The 20,985-nt window shown below is 39.7% G+C and overlaps 1 protein-coding gene across 5 annotated transcripts in view; it reads right to left on the reverse strand.

Annotated features, from left to right (window-relative positions):
• Positions 1 to 2,065: 2,065 nt before the first annotated feature.
• ANKRD17 (ankyrin repeat domain 17) overlaps positions 2,066 to 20,985 on the reverse strand; it is a 160,587-nt gene continuing 141,667 nt past the window's right edge. For all 5 annotated transcript variants that reach the window (XM_040967477.1, XM_040967473.1, XM_040967475.1 and 2 more), the window contains 6 exons: positions 18,120 to 19,753; positions 12,733 to 12,930; positions 5,396 to 5,644; positions 4,154 to 4,332; positions 3,686 to 3,850; positions 2,066 to 3,117 (listed from right to left, as the gene is read on the reverse strand). In XM_040967477.1, the coding sequence (XP_040823411.1) occupies positions 3,058 to 3,117; positions 3,686 to 3,850; positions 4,154 to 4,332; positions 5,396 to 5,644; positions 12,733 to 12,930; positions 18,120 to 19,753 (2,485 nt within the window). In that variant the 3' untranslated portion in view covers positions 2,066 to 3,057. The remainder of the gene's footprint in view (positions 3,118 to 3,685; positions 3,851 to 4,153; positions 4,333 to 5,395; positions 5,645 to 12,732; positions 12,931 to 18,119; positions 19,754 to 20,985) is intronic.

Below are 20,985 nucleotides of genomic sequence, written 5' to 3' on the forward strand. Positions count from 1 at the left end.
TGTCACTAATGTTCTCATCTTAACTTCCAGCCACTTGAGGTATCAAACACAGCGACTTTGTTATCTGTTTGCCAGTGAGACAACTATGTCCAGAGACTGGCACGCACCTAGGATTTATAAAGTACAGTTCAAGTAGGCCAAACACTGGTATTACCGTGTAACACAGGGGAGAAGAATGGCTATAACATTTTTAAAAAGTTAACGTATTTAGAGAGATTCAATTATCTAAAGTAAAACTGCATTGAGAGAAGGAAGGTCTGAACCTCTTCTTGCAATGATTAAAAACACTGAATTGGTTTTTTAAAAAAATACTTTAATAATTCTGAAATAATCCTGAATTTAGAATTTGTTGTTTGAAGTTTTATTTGAAAGATATTTTGTGATTATGAATCTCCCTATTTAGTCTAACACTTTCTAATGTTTAAACAGGATATAATGTGCAAACCTTGTCATGAAATGCTGATAAAGTTAACGAGTCAAAAGGCAATGGAGTGCTATTTATGTGATAAATAAGACAGGACAAATAATTACCCTTTTTTAAAGTGAAAACTGCTATTAATATTTTACCAAAAAAATTTCACTTACTAGTTAGTAAAATAAATAATGATTTATTTCACAGTAATGGGAGACAGTAAGGAATCTATTGTATATAAATACTAAAATACTCAGATTTCTGTTAAAATGTCTACTAAAATACATGTTGGAAGGCATGAAATGGGAAATTATTTGGAAATCGAAAAGTCATATCTAAAATGGAATGCCTGGTTTAAACAGATTAAACAATAACAAGGGCATTATTTGGGATTTACTTGTGAACTAAACGAAATATTAGTTCCAAGAGTTAAATCACTTCTTTAAAAAGAATGAGAAGATACATCATGTAGTCTGTACAGACACAAATACTTTCAAAATAGAAGAAAAGACCTGTGTGGTCTTAAAATTGTTCTAATACCAATGGCACTGTGCCTAACAAGCCTGATCCGAAAGTTTAAGCACGATGCTCTCCTGTTTAAGCATGAAGCTGCATCCTCTTAAACCGGTTTTAAAATCAAGAAAATACAAAGTCTTCCCCTTTCTTTTTAGTAAGATACCTTATCTTAGAAGATTTAGTTTAGCGAAACAACACAACTAAGGTATTGTAAAAAAAAAAAAATATTAAGTTTATCTATTCTCTAGTAGGATTAAATCTAGTTACCACAGGAAAAAAATCAGGTCATAAAAAAGAGATATGGCAAAATGCAGAGAATGCTCTGTTAAATAAAATTCTACCATATATGCTGCATATTATACTGTAATTGTATTTCATAGCTGTATTTTTTTGTAGGAGGATATCTTTCAGCTTTTGTTTAAATCTGGACATATTAATCATAGGTAGAAAAACAAGTTTATGTATTTCAATACCACCTCTTAAGTTAAAATACGTGAACGTGTTGTTTACAGCTTCTAGATACATTTTAGAATTTGCCTTCTTATTCTTTACTCAGGCTAAAAGAGCAAAGAAATCCAGTTCATGTATTTGAAAAGTTGGAGAAGTGTTAACTCAGGATACTATGCTTCTGCATCATCAGGGTAGAGTTCGTATCTTTTTTAAAATGACAAACTGACATAGGAATTACTTTACTTTCATGCTTGCTGCTTTTGCATTTCAACCATATAGCTTATTTTTCCGTATGAGACAGGTTAGGACACATATTCTTGGATACATTACCGTTTATTGTTTCAAGTGGATGGAATATATAAATCCCACTGAGCAATTTGAATGTGGCCCTGTATCTTACATAAACAGGTTAAATGATGAAGAGTTGATATTGTAATCTGTGTATTCATGTATCTACCATACATTGTCATAATGACAAATGCAAGCTTTATTACTTGACCCAAGGCAGCTGTTGATCCTTTTCATTGATCACATACAGGTGTAAAGAACCAGAAGTGTTTCAAACTGAGAAAAGAAATAAGATACTTTCCACTAAAGTTACTGAAAAATGAGATTTTTATGTTGACTCTTGATGACTGGAAAGCCAATGTTAAGAATCAATATTATCCAATATAAAATAGTACACTGAATTAATAATAAACAGTATATGAAGAGCTTGTATATGCTGACTGGGAACAGTGGTGGCTTTTTAAATTCTCAGGAAGTCTAAACATTTTATAGTTAGAAGAAACCACTAGCACTGATGAAGATGCTCTACGTCTCCATAGCAGCCATTACAATGAAAATCTTTACAGAGTTTTTTCACGATCAGCAAGAGAATTTTACGGGTATTAGTGGTAAAGGTAAAGAGAGACAAGAGTGAAGAGAAGTGTGTCATCATTTTAAAAGTGAGAAAAGGCCATGAAAAGAAACAGAAAATCTAGTGGCAAAGTCAGAAACTTCTTATTCCAGATGTGTCTTGCTGCAAACATACCCAAAGGAGAGCAAGGCGAGTATTTTAAAAGCCAATGTAGGGAAAAGTCCAATGATAATGCCCATCGTTTTACTTTATACTTAAATTACACAAGTAGAAAAGTTATGCTTATTAATAGTTTAATGTATGAAGGAAACATCCAGATTTCTGAATATGAAGGTACATATCTCACATTAATTTAAGTCTACATAAAGTAGAGCCTCTATACTGACATATTGAAATTTACTTTCTGCTTAGCCTTTTCAGTTATGTAAACAATTGTACATTTATTTGCCATTCTAAAACGTCAGGATCAAGTTTACATAATTTTGCTAAATTTCCGTGTTTGCTCAGAAGCAGTTTACAGTACTAAAACCAACCAGCCAAAGAACAGCTTTAACAGAAAGTTATGTCCAAAGGGGAAGAGGAAAAGAAAAAAAGAAAAATGGTAAGAAAAATGCTAACTAAGGTAGAATGGATGATGGTGGGGAATGGGCAGTCACAAATGTTCACAGAAAATAGGTCAGTTAGTAAGTTCTTCTGCAAAAAAGCCTACACACTTCAGTCAAGCACATCAGTAGAATGATTTGGGAGCATAGATTTTTTTCTGGCCACTTCTGTTTTCCTCTGAATGAAAGCAATCTGCAGGCTAACAAGCTGATCCTCATCAGCCAAGCTGGTTCATATGCACACTGCTCATGTGAGGTGCCCAGGGTCCAGTCCACACCTAGAAACAGAATATATATCTATTAACATTCATTCTTAACATAGATTTGGATTAATTAAAACTCTTTAAAAAGGCTCTTAAATAATTAATTAAAAATACCCAAATTTCATTCAATTTGAAACATAATGGGAAATTACAAAGAAAAGCAATGATAAAACCACTTTTATTGCTGTGTTCCTGACTCTGGTGTCTCTGATATAGGATCAGATTAACTACCATTTTAAAAGAACTCATTACCCAAACACTTACAGATTTATGATTATGGAAGAGAGATGAGCTCTTTTCACCTCACTAGTAAATTCTGATATACAGTATAACATTATAATCACTTTACAACTTAAAAATCTTTCCCTTACCATATGCGATTCAATAGAATACACAATGCTATTCTGTAATTTTAGTTCGGATCCACTACCTCTGGTATTATTTTTCACATTACTCTACTATATATAAAGATCCTTCAATTTTCTCAATTTCTTATATATAATCTAGATATTATGATTTATTTACCTGTATTCTTTTTGTCGATGATACTAGATAAATGTTTGTTCTGAGTGACTTGGCTTACCGTTTGGGGGCCATTGTTTTCTGTGGAGCTTGATACCATCTTTATCAGAGAGTTCCAGGAGGGGTCCGCAGCATGAGGGCCATTAAATATGGGTCCTCCAGCACCATCGGGGATGGGTGCCACTGGAGGAATCATTGCATTCCCATACACAGAGAAAGGCATACCCTTAAAGAAAAGAACAACCAACAGCCTTAAAATGGATAGTTAAAATTCCATCTCAATTTACTCAATGTGTAAGTTATCAAGGGATATAAGTTCTTTTTCCATTATGTAAGACTGGACATAACTTAGAAAATACTTTTTTTGAATAGGTAAAACAATATCAGCACTTATTTCTATTTCAGCCAAATTTTGATCTGTTTCCAGGCCCATACTGCAGCATCACTAAACAAATACTTATCCACTAGGTTAGAAGGTTAATAAAAAACACTTTGAAATAATAAATGCTTATTTATAAATCGCCATTACCCCAACTTTAGGAAAGTCCATGTATCCTGCAGGAACATGCTGATGGAATGTACCAGAAGGAGTTACAATTCCCGTATTATCCCGCTCCATTGCTTGATGCTGTGAAAACACTCCCGGATCAGACATCGGCCTATGAATCATTGGATTTCCCATCCCAGGGTTACACCAGTCTACCTTATCTGATAGAAAACAAAGAAGAAGAAGAATATGTTGGTGATATTTAAAATCAATAGGTAGAAAAATAAAATGTTTTCCATTTTTCCAATAGTTTCCACACAGAGATACGAATTATTTCCAAATGGCTTCATATATTTATAGCAGTCTTTTAACATTTGTAGATAGAGACACATTAGTCAAAGAAACAGTGTTGACAAAAGACAGAAAAGCTAACATAACAAAATCTGAAGGACTTGAAAGGATCTATCAGCATTTCACTAACATGATGAAATAAAGAACACATTTATATCCACCTATTTTCAGAAAATATTCATTATTGCAAGGGGAGAAATCATATGAAAACAGAACTTGTATTTTTTTTTTTAAAGAATTCTTTTTATTTGGAAGGCAGAGTTACAAAGAGACACAGAAAGAGGTCTTCTATCTGTTGTCTGTCTTCCCAAATAGCTGCAATGGCTACAACTGAGCTGATTTGAAGCCAGGAGCTTCTTCCGGTTCCCCACATGGATGGCAGGGATCCAAGGAGTTGAGCCATCTTCTGTACTTCGTTAAGCAGGGAACTGTATCAGAAGTGAAGCAGCTGGGACACAACCTGATATCCATATGGGTTGCCGGCAATAAAGTAAAAGACAATCCATTATGCCATGGTGCCAGCCCCCAAATCAGAACTCCCAAAACAAAGTGACTACACAGTCAGAACAAGGCATGGTTGCTGTGTGGCAGCGTTGGTTTGAGTTTCCACTCCTAACCCAACAACCTCCTCATCTTCCCGAGAAGGCAGCCAAGTGACAGGCCAAGTACTTGGGTCCCTGCCAACCATGTATGACACCCAGATGGAGTTCCTGGATCCCGGTGTCAGCTGGCCCAGCCCTGGCTATTGCAGGCATTTGGGGAATTATTCATTAAGAGGAGGAAATCGCTCTCTCTGCCTTTTAAATAAAATTTACAAAGTCACTAACAATATAAAAGTAGATATTTTTAAAATGACTATGGAAATCAAATACTGCCTATTTTAGAGTGAAATGTATAAACTTAAACTCTAGTAGGTAGGCTAGGGTATCATACCTTGATTGCCACCAATTCCTTCAAAGGACCAGATGCCACTATGCCCAACTGATGTGGATAAATTACTCCCAATAACAGATGGAGCTGAAGTGCCAGTCTGCCTGATCCTTGCTGAACGTTCAGTCCCAATAGGGACGGGAACTTTCCTGTCCTGAGAGACACTGCTGGGCTTTTCTGACCCTAAAGGTACTGATGAAGGGGCAGGTGATGGTGCACGAACTCCGGTGGATACTGACTGTGCAGGAGAATCTGGAGAAATGATAAACCACAACAAGGTGGGTTCTTAATATAGTCATTTGTGATTCAATTGCTTTATACATTACTGAAAAAAATACATAGCAACAGACAAAATCATATTTATTGTTTAAAGTTTAACTGTTAAGCACATTTAAACATAGTACACATTTATACTTAAGCACATTTATACTTCAATAATATAAATACCATGAAATCTGGAAGCCAAAACTGTTATATGAATATCCACAATTTACTCACAACTGCTTGACAGTATGATGCACAATCAACTATACATTTCAAGTTTCTGGGGTGTAGGGGGTGTGTGTGTGTGTAATAAAGAAGTTCATGAAAAACAGGTATGTGCACCAAAACAAGCTTACTGTTTAGGCTCATTTTCTATGAACTTTTTTGAAGTTTCATCCTATGTGCATAGATTTTGCAACAGATTTAGACACCCACCCACAAGCACAGCATGTCTATTTCCCCAATATTTCTAAGAGAATTTAGAAGACAAATTCAGTTATCAGCCACATCAGTTGTTATCAGCCACGAATCAATAAAAAAACTTAAATACACAGAATTGCCGAGAGCAATTCCACATGACAAGTGCTGACATTTGTATTATTATACTCTCAATGAGTTAGTGACCACTAATTACAAAGGAAATATGAAATTATTTTGCTATAATATTGCTAAGCATAAAAACCTGTGAGTATATGAAAGAAAAACAACAGTATTGCAAAAACCTCATGGAAAATCGAGTTAAAAGATACATTTCTTTGAGTTAAAAAAATGTTGACATCCATGCAATATAAGAGGTCATTGCAAAGTTACCAGAAAATTCTTGCTAAGAAAAAACCGGATGGCTGTCAAAAACTTTACATCCAAATGGATTTACACTGTAACTCCACTGGTCTAAAGATTTTTTGAAGCAGTCTGTACTTGCCTTTTATAAAATATTAGATCTTTCATAGTCATGGATTTAATATCACTTAATAGCATTTATTTTTAACAAATCAAAACAACGGAAAAGGGAGGCTTTTTAAAAAGCAGTTAAAATGTTTTTAGATTTTCACCTTCATAATGCACTGCAACAGGGGCAGGCATTTTAGCCTTGCAGTTAAGATGCTGGGATATGGGGTTTGTTCTGAAGCATGGTGGATAAAGCTGCTGTTTAGGTGCTGGCATCTCATGGGCAATGGTTCCAGTTCTGACCGCTCTACTATCGATCCAGCTCCCCACTGATACACCTGGGAAAGCAGTGGAAGACAGCCCAAATATTTGGACCCCTGCACCCATATGGGAGATTCGGAAGAAGCTTTTGGCTCTTGGCTTCCAAAAAGCTCAGAGCAGTCGGAGATGAACTAGTCTGTATCTATATCTCCTTCCCGTTCTGCCTTTCAAAGAAGGAAGAAAAGACCATGCTGAGGTGGAACATCAACGCCAGAGTGCATGGGTTCTTACTGTGGCCCCACTCTGGATTCCAGGTTCCTGCTTAATGTGTACCCTGGGAAAGTCCTTCCCTGGCACCCCAATGGGAGACATGGGAGATCTATATCCAGTTGTGGGCTTCTAGCTTTGGCCTGGCTCACACCTAACCCTGGTGAGCAATCTAGAGAATGATCAGCATTAAAAGATTTCTATCCCTTCCACACAAAATAAATGTTAAAAATTGCATTGCTATGGGGAGGGAATTCTGGGAAAATAGGTAGCAACAAATGTTTTGGCTTTTCCCAAATTGCCCCCCAAAACCAAAACACTAAGTATTTAGCAAAAACAAGAACTCATGGATAATATAAGTAACAAAACTAAAGATACACAAATGAAGCCAAAGACAGGCTATCCTTCGGTGTGGAAGGGAGCAATGAGAAATTAATCCTCCACCAGATCTGAGCACAAGAGGGCCTTATGGGCCCAGTGCAGTGGCCTAGTGGCTAAAGTCCTCGCCTTGCACGCGCCAGGATCCCATATGGGCGCCGGTTCTAATCCCGGCAGCTCTACTTCCCATCCAGCTCTCTGCTTGTGGCCTGGGAAGGCAGTCGAGGACGGCCCAAAGCTTTTGGACCCTGCACCCGTGTGGGAGACCCGGAAGAAGTTCCTGGCTCCTGGCTTTGGTTTGGCATAGCATCGGCCATTGCGCTCACTTGGGAGTGAATCATCAGATGAAGCTCTTCCTCTCTGTCTCTCCTCCTCTCAGTATATCTGCCTTTCCAATAAATAAATAAATCTTTAACAAAAAAAAAAAAAAAAAAAAAAAAGCGGGCCTTACAACAGACCAAGATCCTCAACAGAAAACAGCGCCTGCAACTCTGCGACAACAGGTGAAATGTGCAGAGGGGAAGGTGTCGCCTCTCCCCCACTGCAGGACTGGTCTGAAGGCATTTATGCAACAAGGTCTGAAGAAGCAACAGCACTACTAGTGGCGTAAACTCGCAGGATAATCATTCAAGCCTTCTTTCAAAAGGAAGCCCCACAATCACAAGATACTTCTAATCATTGATTCTCAACTGGGCAGAACAAGAGACAACAGGGCAAAGCAAAACGGTCCAACACGGCCATAATTTGCATATTTCTAAAACAATTAAAATCCAAATTATGGAGCTGCTAACTAGATAACTAAAAATTCATGAAAAAAAAAAATCACAAAAATTACCAGGACCACACCTAAATTCCATGTAAATATATCATAAGACAGAAACAAACCTATAGTATTATGCTTAAACCACATCCCCAAGATTCCAAAGTGAGCTAACAGAATTGAAGGAAAAAGGTAAGACAGAACCGCACAATTCACATATTGTAAAACTAGAAACAAGATGACAAAACTAAAAAAAAAAAAAAAAAAGACAAAACTTGAATTAAATATTAAACTATTTTTTAAAAGCTGAATTAAATGAAAAGGAGCACAAGAACATGCAAACATGGCAGTTTTAAGCATTTTTAAACTACATATTGAAAAGACATACTTAAATCACTGAGGAAAACCAGTCCCCCAAAACAGACATAAAGACGTTAACAGGAAAGACAGAAAGGCAACAGAGACAACACATGAACCTACCTTCCTCTCTGGATTTCTCCCTAGGAGCTTGACCTACTTGTGTATTCAATTAGGTTTCCCTTTCCTAAACTCTACCCTTCTAAAAACAAACAAACAAAGCAAAAGAAAAAAACAAGCAACAGCCCTTCACATATTGACAGTATTCTGTGAAGCAGGCTAGCTTGCAGACCAGCCCCACTTGATTATTGCTAAATGCAGACAACCCTTTAATCTGCTCCCTCCCTGCAAGCCCACTATTTTTTATTTTAAAGATTTATTGCACTTTTTAATTGGAACGTCAGATATACTGAGATTTTCTGTCCACTGATTCACTACACAAGCAGCCAAAATGGCCGGAGCTGCACTGATCCAAAGTTAGGAGCCAAGAGCCTCTTTCGGGTCTCCCATGTAGGTGCAGGTTCCCAATGCTTTGGGCTATCCTTGACTGATTTCCCAGGTCACAAGCAGGGAGTGGGGCCGCCAGGATAGTCCTTGCCTTGCACATGCCTGGATACCATATGGGTGCTGGCTCTAATCCCAGAAGCCTGGCTTCCCATACAGCTTTCTGTTTGTGGCCTGGGAAAGCAGTCAAGGACATCCCAAAGCCTTGGGACCTGAACTTATGTGGGAGACGTGGAAGAGGTTCCTTACTCCCGGTTTTGGATGGCTCAGTTCCACTGCTGAGGCTACTTGGGGAGTGAATTATCGGATGGAAGATCTTCCTCTCTGACTCTCCTTCCCTCTGTATATCTGGCTTTCCAAAAAAAAAAAAATCTTTTTTTTTTTTTTAAGATTTATTTGAAAAGGAAAAGAGAGAGGACAGGAAGGGAGGGCACTCTTCCATTTGTTGCTTCACTCCCTCAATGACTAAGTCTGGGTCACAGCCAGGCCAAAATCGGAGGTAAGAACGCCAAAAGGATCTCCCACACAGAGCATAGATGTCCAGTTTGCAGGCTATGTGCTGCTCCTTTTCCAGGTGCATTTAGGAGGCTGGATCAGAAGTGGAGCAGCCCGACTTCAACAGCTGCTCCATTATTGTGATGAGGTGGCAGAATACCCTGCTGCATCACAACATCAGTTGCATACTGGTTGGGCCCGGCGGCATGGCCTAGCGGTAAGGTCCTCACCTTTAATGCACCAGGATCCCATATGGACGCTGGTTCTAATCCCAGCAGCTCCACTTCCCTGCTTGTGGCCTGGGAAAGCAGTCAAGGTCAGCCCAATGTTTTGGGACCCTGCACCCACGTGGGAGACCTGGAAGGAAGTTCCTGTCTCCTGGCTTTGGATAAGCGCAGCAACAGCGGTTGCGCTCACTTGGGGAGTGAATCATCGGATGGAAGATCTTCCTCTCTGTCTCTCCTCCTCTCTGTATATCTGACTTTGTAATAATAAATAAATAAATAAATAAATAAATCTTTAAAAAAAAAAAGAATATGTTTGGTTTTATCACAGTTCAGATTCTGCTCTTTCCACTAATCACACTCAGAAGACAGGGACCCAGATGTTCTATACTCAGGGATTTAAAAAAAAGTCAAAGAAGAGCACAACAACGCTAAGCAGAAAATCCATTCCGAATACATTAAATACTAATTATTATCACTGATTATTTATAAATGTTTGTTCCTCTGTTCCCACTCTACTAATCTGGATGATGTTCAAAATTCATCTATATAGATCTAAATTATCTTTTCTTCCCCCCAGGTTTCATCATTAGTGACACAATTTTTTTCTGACACATTTCTAAAATTACTGCACATTGGACTAATATTACTCTCATTATCACCCATATTCTTACTATGGTCATAAATTTAATAAACAATATTAATAGCAGCTGTTAGCAGATACATAATTCCATTTATCTCTTACACTAATCCTATATGAATATTATCGGTGAGAACTTGACAATTACCTCAGCGACTTGCATAAGTTCATCTAACTGCATATTAAGATTTTGCTGACAAAGGCGTGGAGAGAGGCAGAACACAGGATGAGGGAAATGAACTTCAACACTATCCATTCAGTTAAACTCACAATTATTATTAGTGTAACATGCAATTGCAGGAATTCTATCACAGAAAACACTTCTTAGTAGTCTCATTATACTTTTCTTTTCGAAAGGGACACCTCAATGAAGGAACCCTGAAGAGAAGGCTCAAGTACAGACTGAAACCGGTCCCTTTCTCAATATGTATCTGTCAATGATCCTTATAAACTAAATAAAATATTTTTACTGTTCTAGTACATATAAGTTAATGCTGAATTCATTATAGCTTTGAATAAGTAAATTTTAATCTTTTGCTATACCAGATATGTAAAATTCAAATGTGACAACCAAGCATCCTTCCACACCAGAAGTTCTATTCAACAGATTATTACATAAATTATGCTATGTAATGCTGGTTATACCATCCTCCACTTATCTGAGAAGTTGTTAACATTTCAGAGATAAAAAGAATCCCCAATGAAAAATGTCACAGATTGTCTTCCTTAAGAACAGTATTTTTGGGCCCAGTGCAGTGGCCTAGCGGCTAAAGTCCTCACCTTGCACGCGCCAGGATCCCATATGGGTGCCGGTTCTAATCCTGGCAGCTCTACTTCCCATCCAGCTCCCTGCCTGTGGCCTGGGAAAGCAGTCGAGGACGGCCCAAAACTTTGGGATCCTGCACCCATGTGGGATACCCGGAAGAAGTTACTGTATCCTGGCTTCGGATCGGCATAGCATCGGCCATTGCACTCACTTGAGGAGTGAATCATCGGATGGAAGATCTTCCTCTCTGTCTCTCCTCCTCTCTGTATATCTGCCTTTCCAATAAATAAATAAATTAAAAAAAAAAAAAAACAAACAAAAAAAACAGTATTTTCATACTTACCCAACAGTATGGGCAAAAACTTACTTCATGTTTTAACTGACAATGTATTTTGTTGATGTGTCTAATATTTATTTTTCTTTTGCTCTTTTACTGAGTTAATCAAGATATTATTACCAATTCTAACATGTTTTGTTAGGAGAAACTGATAGTCCAAAAACTAAATTGTTGGGGCAGCCTGTGGAGTTGCTCCACTTCTGGTCCAGCTCCCTACTCATGGACTTGGAAGGAAATGGGGAACAGCCCAAGTTTGGGGGACTCCGCACCCACAGGGAGACCTAGATGAAGCTCCTGGCGGCCAGCTTCGGACCTGCCCTATGCTGATGCGGCAGCTATTTGGGGAGTGAACCAATGGATGGAAGATCTCATTCTAATTCTGACCTTCAAGTAAAACAAATACATCTCTTAAAAAAAATAATGAAAAGAAACTGGGGCAATCTGAAGCAAGGATCCAGGAGATTCTTCGAGGTCTCCCTCATGAACACAGGAGCCCAAGAATTTGGGGCATTCTCTGCTGCTTTCCCAGGTAGAAGGAGCAAGCTGGATCGGAAGTGGAGTGGCTGGGACTAGCACAGGTGCCCCTACGGATGTGGTGCCACTGGTGAAGGTTTAACCTACTACCTTATGGTGCCAGTCCCTATAATTTTCTCAAAGTATAAGCAATTTGATCACTCTCAAACAGTAAAAGTAACGTAAATTAATTGAAAGTACAAGAGTTAATTGCATTTCTTTCAAATAATGAGTCCTTTTAAAAATATACTTCCATTTTGTAGTCCAATGTGGAAATAACCTAATTAGATTCCAAAAATTTGCCAGGATCCCATATGGGTGCCAGTTCTAATCCCAGAAGCCCTGCTTCTCATCGAGCTCCCTGCTGTGGCCTGGGAAAGCAGTTGAGGAAAGCCCAAAGTCTTGGGACCCTGCACCCACGTGGGAGACCTAGAAGAGGCTCCAGGCTCCTGGCTTCAGATAAGCTCAGCTCTGGCCGTCATGGCTGCTTGGGGAGTGAATCATCGGATGAAAGAAATTCCTCTCTTTCTCTGACTTTGCAATAAAAATGAAAAAATCTTTTAAAATATAGTATTAAATTATAGTGAGGTTTAAAAATTAAAAATTTCCAAATTGGGAAAATGCAAAACTTTTAACAACACATACCATATGAACTCTTCTTTGGAAGTACACCACATAATACTCACCATTTGATGCTGATGAACACGGAGTCAACAAACTAAGTGGGGAAAAATGTTGCCTGTTGAAGTTAGCAGCCGTAGGTGCTCCTCCAAGGGGTGCTCCAGGCCCATACATCTGACCTCCTGAAAGGTTTGAGGCGAAAGTTCCCAAGTGTGTAGAAGAAGGTGTTACAGAACCATATGGTGAGTCCATACTGACAATACCTGTAACATGAGATCATAACCTGCAATAGTTATCCTTAGGAGAAACAGAGAGACCTAACATTTGTAGAGTTTAAATACATCCCAAGTTATTTTAGATGACAAACATTTCTCCTGAATTACTTCTCTTTCTCTTTTTAAGATTTATGCGTTTATTTGAAAGATAGAGTAACATCTTCCCTCTGATGGTTCACCGTGCAAACTGGGTGAGTATGAAGCCAAGAGCCAGGACCTTCACCTGCATCCCTCAAGTGGGCGCGTAGACCCATTCACCTGGGCCGCTCTGTGCCACAGTGCTGGCCTACTGAGTTACTTCTTTAAGTCCACTGACTTGCTATTTCATTACACAGAGGAATATCAAAATTATTTTTATATTTAATGTCAACTGTTTTCACTGTTACAGTACAGAGTACGCATAGATGTAGAATTTAAATAGGTTAATAAGAGCCAAGGTGTTGGCATCCCATATGGGCACCGGTCTGAGCCCTAGCTGCTCTATTTTTTATCTAACACCCTGTTAATGTGCTAGGGACCCTGGGCCCAAGTATCCACGTGGGAGGCCTGGAAGAAGCTCTTGCCTTCAGTCTGGCTCAGTTCCAGCTGCAGCCGCCATTTGGGAAGAAACCACTGGGTGGAAGACTCCACCTCTCCTGTAACTCTGTCTCTCAAGTAAATAAATAAATCTTTGAAATGAAGAAAAAAGACTGTTTACAAAGTCAGTATCCTTTATCAGAAGAGTTATGTTCAAGTACAGCTGCTCTCCTTCCCATTAGCTACTTGTTAATGTGCCTGGGAAAGTAACAGAGCATAGAATAAATACTTTAGGGTCTAGCCACCTGCATGTAAAACCAGGCTGAATCTCCTCACTCCTAATGTCAGACAGGCCCATCTGGGGCATAAACTAGCAGATGGAAGAGCTCTGTTTCTTCATCTGTCTCTGTTACCCTACTTTTCAAATAAATAAAAAATAGTGTTAAAAATTATAATAATGCTATGGATATATTTCTATAAGGGAAAGATTTGTTAATTAGCATCCTAAGACTTATTAATTAGCATCTGAGAATTTGTTTCTGTACCTAAAAGTGGGATAATCTGTTATTGAATGTCTCCTGATACAGTGTAGTATGGCGTTAAAGCATTACTATACGACAGTTTCTTCCAAAACAGTTTAATCTGATTCTAATCACTGACAGAAGTAACAGATGAATCTCACAATAGTTTTCAAGACAGCCGGACTCCTTAAAAAGAATCTAAGTATTTAAAGAGGGAGGTGGCAGTATGCCTTAGACCAGGAAAAGTCAAAGAAACCTTATAGGAAAAGTCAAAGAAACCTTACAGCCTACAGAGATTTTAGGCTATAAATTTGTGTACTTTGATTTTACCTTGAATCAACAGGAAATAAAACAAAATCATTCAAGATTAAAAACTCAACTGGAAATAGTAGTACTGATAATGGTACTGAAAATTAAACTTGTGAATGTAGGCGTAGTAGTGAACACAAATATGCTTGATTAGGAACTATGCATGAAAAAGATTTAGAAGTCAATTATCAAGTTTGAAAACTGTTTTCTCATCACCTGACAAAAGGGTGAGAGAAGGAAGAAGTAGGAAAGGAGAGAAAAATAGAGAGACAGGCAAGAAAAGAGAAGCGACAAATGAAAGACACCCAAAGAGGAAGGGAGGAACAAAGGCAAAGAAGCAAAGAGAAAAGGAAGGAGGAGGGAGCAACAGTGGAGTCTGCAAAAATGGTAAGTACAGAACACAAGCAAAGGAATACACAAGTGTTTATTATTCTCTTTCTTACATTTTTGTTAATTTTTCAAAATAAAAACTAAAACTGTAAGAGATCTGACTTAAAAATAAAAGGCCAATGCATTTACATAAGAAAAGTTAATTCTGGGACACTGTTGTAGAGCCTAACAAAATGTGGCTTGAGATGCCTACATCCTCCTCTGATCCAGCTTCTTGCTTAACACATCCAGTGAAGCAATGGGTGGCTCAAGGGCCTGGGCCTGCCACCCATGTGGCAAATCAGAAGAAAGGTCTGGTCCTGGCTTTGGACAAATTCAATTGGGCTTTTAGGAGAATTAGGGGAGTGAACCAGTGGATGCAAGGGCTCTCGCCCTACCTGTTTATCTTTCTATCATTCTGGCTTTCAAATAGATTGAAAAAATGAAAAAGAAATATGTAAAATCAATTCAAATAGGAGAAAAGTTATTGGTTAGGCATGGAAAAAAATATGTATGGGACACAGAGCATTAGCAAAAAGTACAAAAAAAAATTAAAAACAGCATCTGGAAAATGTTTCGAAAAAAATAAAGGTATTTTCTAGGTAATAAATATCTTTAATATTCTGCTTTGAAAAGCTCCTATAGTAAGCCTCGAGTGCTGATTTGGATGCTACTCAACTGCACATTCCTAAAAAGATCGCTTTCCTGAGATATGGCCTTTAACAACTTTTTACAAAATAAAAAATTTAACTTCCTTATTCATTCTAGATCTTAATTTGAGTTTTTCTCCATACAGTTAACATTTCAAAGTTAGATATTATCATTAAATTCCAACTACTACAAAAAATAAAATGTAAGGGTTAGGGCAGTGGCACAGTATCCCTTACGGGTGCTGGTTCAAGTTTCAGCCGTACTTTCGTCTTCTTTTTTTTTTTAAGATTTATTTTTTTATTTTTTATTGGAAAGTAAGATATAGAGAGAGGAGAGACAAAGAGGAAGATCTTCCATCCAATGATTCACTCCCTAAGTGGCCATAACAGCTGGAGCTGTGCTGATCTGAAACTAGGAGCCAGGAGCTCTTCTGGGTCTCCCACACACGGGTTTAGGGTCCCAAGGCTTTGCGCCATTCTTAACTGCTTTCCCAGGCCACAAGCAGGGAGCTGGATGAGAAGTGGGGCTGCTGGTATTAGAACAGCTGGACATATGGGATCCCGGCGCATTCAAGGTGAGGACTTTTAACTGCCAGGCTACTGTGCCAGGCCAGTTGCCCTACTTCTGAACCAGCTCCCTGATAATGCATCTGGAGAAGCAGCCCCTGTACCCACATAGGATATCCAGAAGAATCCTCTGGCTCTTGACTTTAGCAAGGCACAACCCTGCCATTTGGGCAGTTAACTAGTGAATGGACAATCTTTGTGTGTCTCATTTTCTCTCCCTGCAACTCTGCATTTCAAACAGAAAAACAAGCAGGATCTAAAGTGATGGCTCAGCAGTTAATATCCTTGCCTCGCACATGCTGGGGTCCCTTTTTGATGCCGGTTCATGTCCTGGCTGCTCCACTTCCCATCCAGCTTCCTGCTTTTGGCCTAGGAAAGCAGCAAAGGATGGCCCAAAAAGTCCTGGCTTTGGGTCGGCTCAGCCCTGGCTGTTGCAGCCATGTGGGAAATGAACCAGTGGATGGAAGATCTTTCTATTTCTTCTCTATGCAAATCGTCCTTTCCAATAAAAATAAGCACAATAAAAAAGCAAATAGATAAGAAATTAAATTTCAGGGACCAGTTATGCCTTCTCCTCCAGCTGTGGCACTGCCACCATCCCATTTGAATGCCAAATTAAGTAAGGCTGCTCTACTTCTGATCCGGTTCCTTGCAAAAAGCCTGGGAAAGCAGTGGAAGGTAGCTCAAGTTCTTGAGCCGTTTCACCTACGTGGGACACCAGAAGAAGCTCCCAGTTACTTGAAGCAGCTCTGGTCATTGTGGCCATTTGGGGCAGGACCTAGCAGATGGAATATCTCTTCCTCTCTGCCCTTTCCTTCTCTCCGCTACTCTGGTTTTCAAGTAAAATTTTAAAAATATTTAAACGAAAAGAAAGGAAAAGAAAAGAAAAGAAAGAAATTTCAAAGCAAACAACAATCTCTTATAATCTACTTATAATTTTGTTATTTTAGTTGTCAAGACACATTGCTTGTTTTTAACTTTCATTTATTTATTTGAAAGGCAGAGTTACTGAAAGACACGAAGATACAGAGATCCACCATGCTCTGGCTTATTCCCCCAAAATGGCTGCAATGGCTGGAGCAGGGCCAGGGTGAAATCAGGAGCCTGGTACTCCACCCAGGTCTCTTACAAGGGTCAGTGCCCCAAACACTTGTACCTCTGTCTTCTGCTTTCCAAAGCATATTATCAGAAAGTTGGATAGAAGTAGAGCAATCAGGATTGAGGAGTCACCTACATGGAATGTGGTGTTACAGGGCATGGCTTAAACCACTGGGCCACAACACAGGCCCCAGGAGAAACTGCTTTTGAAAACAATCAATCAATCTGGCAAAGGAACATTTATTATCTGGCAACTACATTTACATGTTACAGAAATAGGCAAAAATAACATCAAGTTTCCATTCAACTTGCCCATTTTTGTCCTACCATGTTGCATCTTCAATGTTACAGATCAGGGATAGGGAACTTCTCAGTAAAAACCCAAATCCTAATTAGTTTTGATTCAAACTATATAATTTTGTTATAGTGTGAAACTAGTCATAAATAGTATGCAATGCCTATTAAATTTTACATTTTTTGTCCAACAATAACAAGTATTAAGCATTTAAGCACACAGCATGCTAAATTTGGCCAATGGACCTCAGTATGTCAATATCTTGCACAGATTATCTTTAATTACTTTAATTACTTGTTTAGATTAAAATACAGTAGTGAGGCCACCATTGCAATATAGCAGGTAAAACCACCATCTGTTATGCCAGCATCCCGTATGGGTGCCAGTTTGAGTCTCAGGGATTCCAGTCCTGATGCAGCTCTCCACTAGTTAGTCAAGCAGCAGCAGCAGCAGCAGCAGCAGCAGCAAACAGCCCACGTGCTGGTCCTCACACCCACAAGGGGTCCTAAGTGACATCATAACTGTTGCGGCGAATTCCTACCCAGGCACTCAAGAGAAAAAAACAAACCACATAAAAGAATCCCCCCCCCCCAATTTTTAGTTTTCTTTTTAATACTATTTACATAATTGAGAGCAATGCATGTCCATGAAAAGCTCTTATTAACAGAAAATTCAAGATAAAAATTTACTTCAGCATTTACAGGTTAACAATTTAGTACACAAGTAACACAACAGTTCACTAAATACAACCTCTGTGGCCACAACCTTGCCATAGACTAAAAACAGTATCAAGATGGCCGAGAACTTCCCCATCTAACAGGCAGTTAGAGAAATTAGAAAATACAAACTCACCTGAGGGACTTGGAGCAGGTCTCTGTAAAGGTGGTCTAAAGCCTGGTGCTTTGGAAGTATCAGACTGATGCAAAGGATCTGAAGTTGGCAAATATGAAGATTTTCCTGACAGCATAGATTCTGGTGTTGACTGAGATGAAACAACAGATCCTCCCCAGAAGGCATGAGCAGAAGTAGGACTGTTCTCAAACAATGTGCTAAATGGCCCAAATGGTAAGGGGGCAGTGAAGTTGGGAGCAATGGGCTTACTTGCTGGATGTACTGAATTCTGACAAGCACTTTGTGTACTTAAGGTCGAAGGTAGCTGGACAGAAGAGGGAACACTGTGAGGTCTTTTAATGTGATTGACATTGAGGACTGCAACAGATGAATTCTGCACTGGAGCTGGATTCTTGTGAGGGGCAGTTGTGCCATGAGCAGGTGGTCTAATAGCAGGGACTTCCATTTTAGGAGCAGGCTGGGAGCATCCCAATTGTGTCTGAGGCAAAGGGTAAGTCACTGGGGCAGTAGAAGGCACCGCCACTGGAGCAGAACTTGTTGTTGCTAAAGGAGGAACAGTCATTCTAACTTCCGGGGCAGGAACCTGAGACTGCTGAAGAGATGGTCTTGGCTCCTGGGAAGCAGGTCCCGGAGGCTGTTGTGGAGTAGAATGAACTGATGAAGTCCCAGAAGAACTGCTGCTGTTGGGCGGCCTACTGTTTGCTGCTTCTACTACTGGCGGACTACCTGCTTCCTGTTCAGAAGATGCCCCTTTATTCGGAGATGCTGAGCCACAATCCAAAGGGCTAGTTCTAGAAACGCCTCCTGGCTGGGCTGGTGGTGATGGGGAAGATGGGGATGATGCTGGATAGTGTTCTTTGGCAGTAGGCATAGGATATGTGGCGTTGGTGGGTGCAGTGCTGTTGTTGCTTGCGGTGGTTGTGACTGTTGTGGTGGTGGCATTGGATGTCTTCACAACCGTGACAAAAAGCTGCCTTCTAACAGAAGGCGAACTTGGGCTGCCATTTGCAGATGAACCAGGCACCGTTGAAGCTGATGAACTGGTTGTAGTTGTTGGACTTGAAGTTAAAGAACCTGCTGAATTCACCTGAGAACCACTGCTATTCTGATTGCTATGGCGAGGCACCATGTGAGGCTTAGGTGAGTTAGTAGCTCTGGCAGGGCTCAAAGGCCTGACAGGAAAAGGACCCCAAGTGGATTGAGCTGGTGGAAAAGTACCCCCAAAGTGGGTCATGGGCAACCTTGGTGGACGGATCTGCTGGAAAGTCTGAGCAGCAAGCAAAGCATGTGCAAACTGTGGAGGAGGGTAGGCTAATGGGAGAGAGACTGGAAAACCAGGCCTCACGTTGGTCACTGGGTTCTTAATGGTTTTGTGAGCGGATGCAGAAGAAATTGCAGGCACAGTGAGTGCTGTGGCAGTTTGCGATGTGGATGACAGAGCTACAGTCGTCATCTTAATTCCCATTAAGGAGCTGTTAGCAGCAGTGGTGGTCGGTGCTGATGACCCTATTTTGGAATTTGTTGAGGAGCTTTTCAAACGATTCTTTGGGATAAGTTCATCAATTTCTTTGTCTGGATCCTTGATAAGAGCGTTGATTAACTGGGTTGCTTGTCTTGTTGATTCAGTGCCACCCCTGTAAGTTAACCGAAAAAAATTAGGTTTAATTTCTCCTACTTCTGATCACATGAGGTCTACATTCAACTGTGTGTGTGTGTACCTAGAAGTTAAAAAGCAATTTTATAGCCACACAAAAAAAATTAAACTGTCCCAAATAATCTTGATATCATTCAGAAGAATAAAATAATTTGTTTCCTAAAAATTCATTTTACTATTGCTCCCTCAGACAAAGAAGCCATGCTATTACTACAAAACACACTGTAATTAGAAGAATATCGCACATAAAAGCATATAAGTTGGGCCCAATGCGGTAGCCTAATGACTAAAATCTTTGCCTTGCATACACTGGGATTGCATACACGTGCCAGTTTGTATCCCGGCTCCTCTAATTCCCATCCAGCTTCCTGCTTCTGGCCTAACCTAGGAAAGCAGTAGAGATGGCCCGAAGGCTTGGGACCCTGCATCCGCATGGGAGACCCAAAAGAAACTCTGGGCTCCTGCCTTAGTATAGGCTCAGTTCCAGCCCTTGTGGCCACGTGGGGAGTGAAGCAGTGAATGGAAGATCTTTCTCTGTCTCTTTCTTTCTGTAAATCTGACTTTCCAATAAAACAAAAAAAAACTTAAAAAAAAAAAAAAACCCTCAAAATGTTACTTTTAAATTGATAATACTAAAAACAGTACGAAAAAACTGAGAAAATAGTATTTACCTTAAATTCTCCTACCTTCGTGTCCTCATCTAATACACACTCATGAGTAATTTCTCTACTAGAAGGATAATTATTATAATTGCTGTGGGAAGATGTCTCAAATCAAGGGAAGGAGGGCAGAAGTTTAGCCCAATAGCCAAGATACCCTGCTGCATGTCCAAAGGCCTGGGTACATGACTTCCAGTTTTGGCTTATGATTTCAGTTTGCTGTTGATACAGAATCAGGAAAGCAGCAGTCATGGTTCAAGTGAATGATTTTCTGCCACCCACGTGGAAGGACTAAATCGAGTTTTGGGCTCCTAGCTACTATCTGCCCCACCCTGACTCAGCTCTGGCTAGTCGTAGGTATTTGGGGAATAAGTCAACAGATGGGCTCTCTTTCAATGTATTTTTTTTTAAACTTGTTTTTAAGAAAGAGAAGAATTGGGCCTGGCGTGATGATGCAGTGGTTAAGGTCCTTGCCTTGCACGCCCAGGATCCCATATGGGCGCCAGTTCTAATCCCAGCAGCCCTGTTTCCCATCCAGCTTCCTGCCTGTGGC

This window comes from Ochotona curzoniae, unplaced genomic scaffold (genome assembly GCF_017591425.1).
Source record: "Ochotona curzoniae isolate NIBS_2020 unplaced genomic scaffold, NIBS_Ocur_1.0 scaffold_4506, whole genome shotgun sequence".
Lineage (NCBI taxonomy): Eukaryota > Metazoa > Chordata > Mammalia > Lagomorpha > Ochotonidae > Ochotona > Ochotona curzoniae.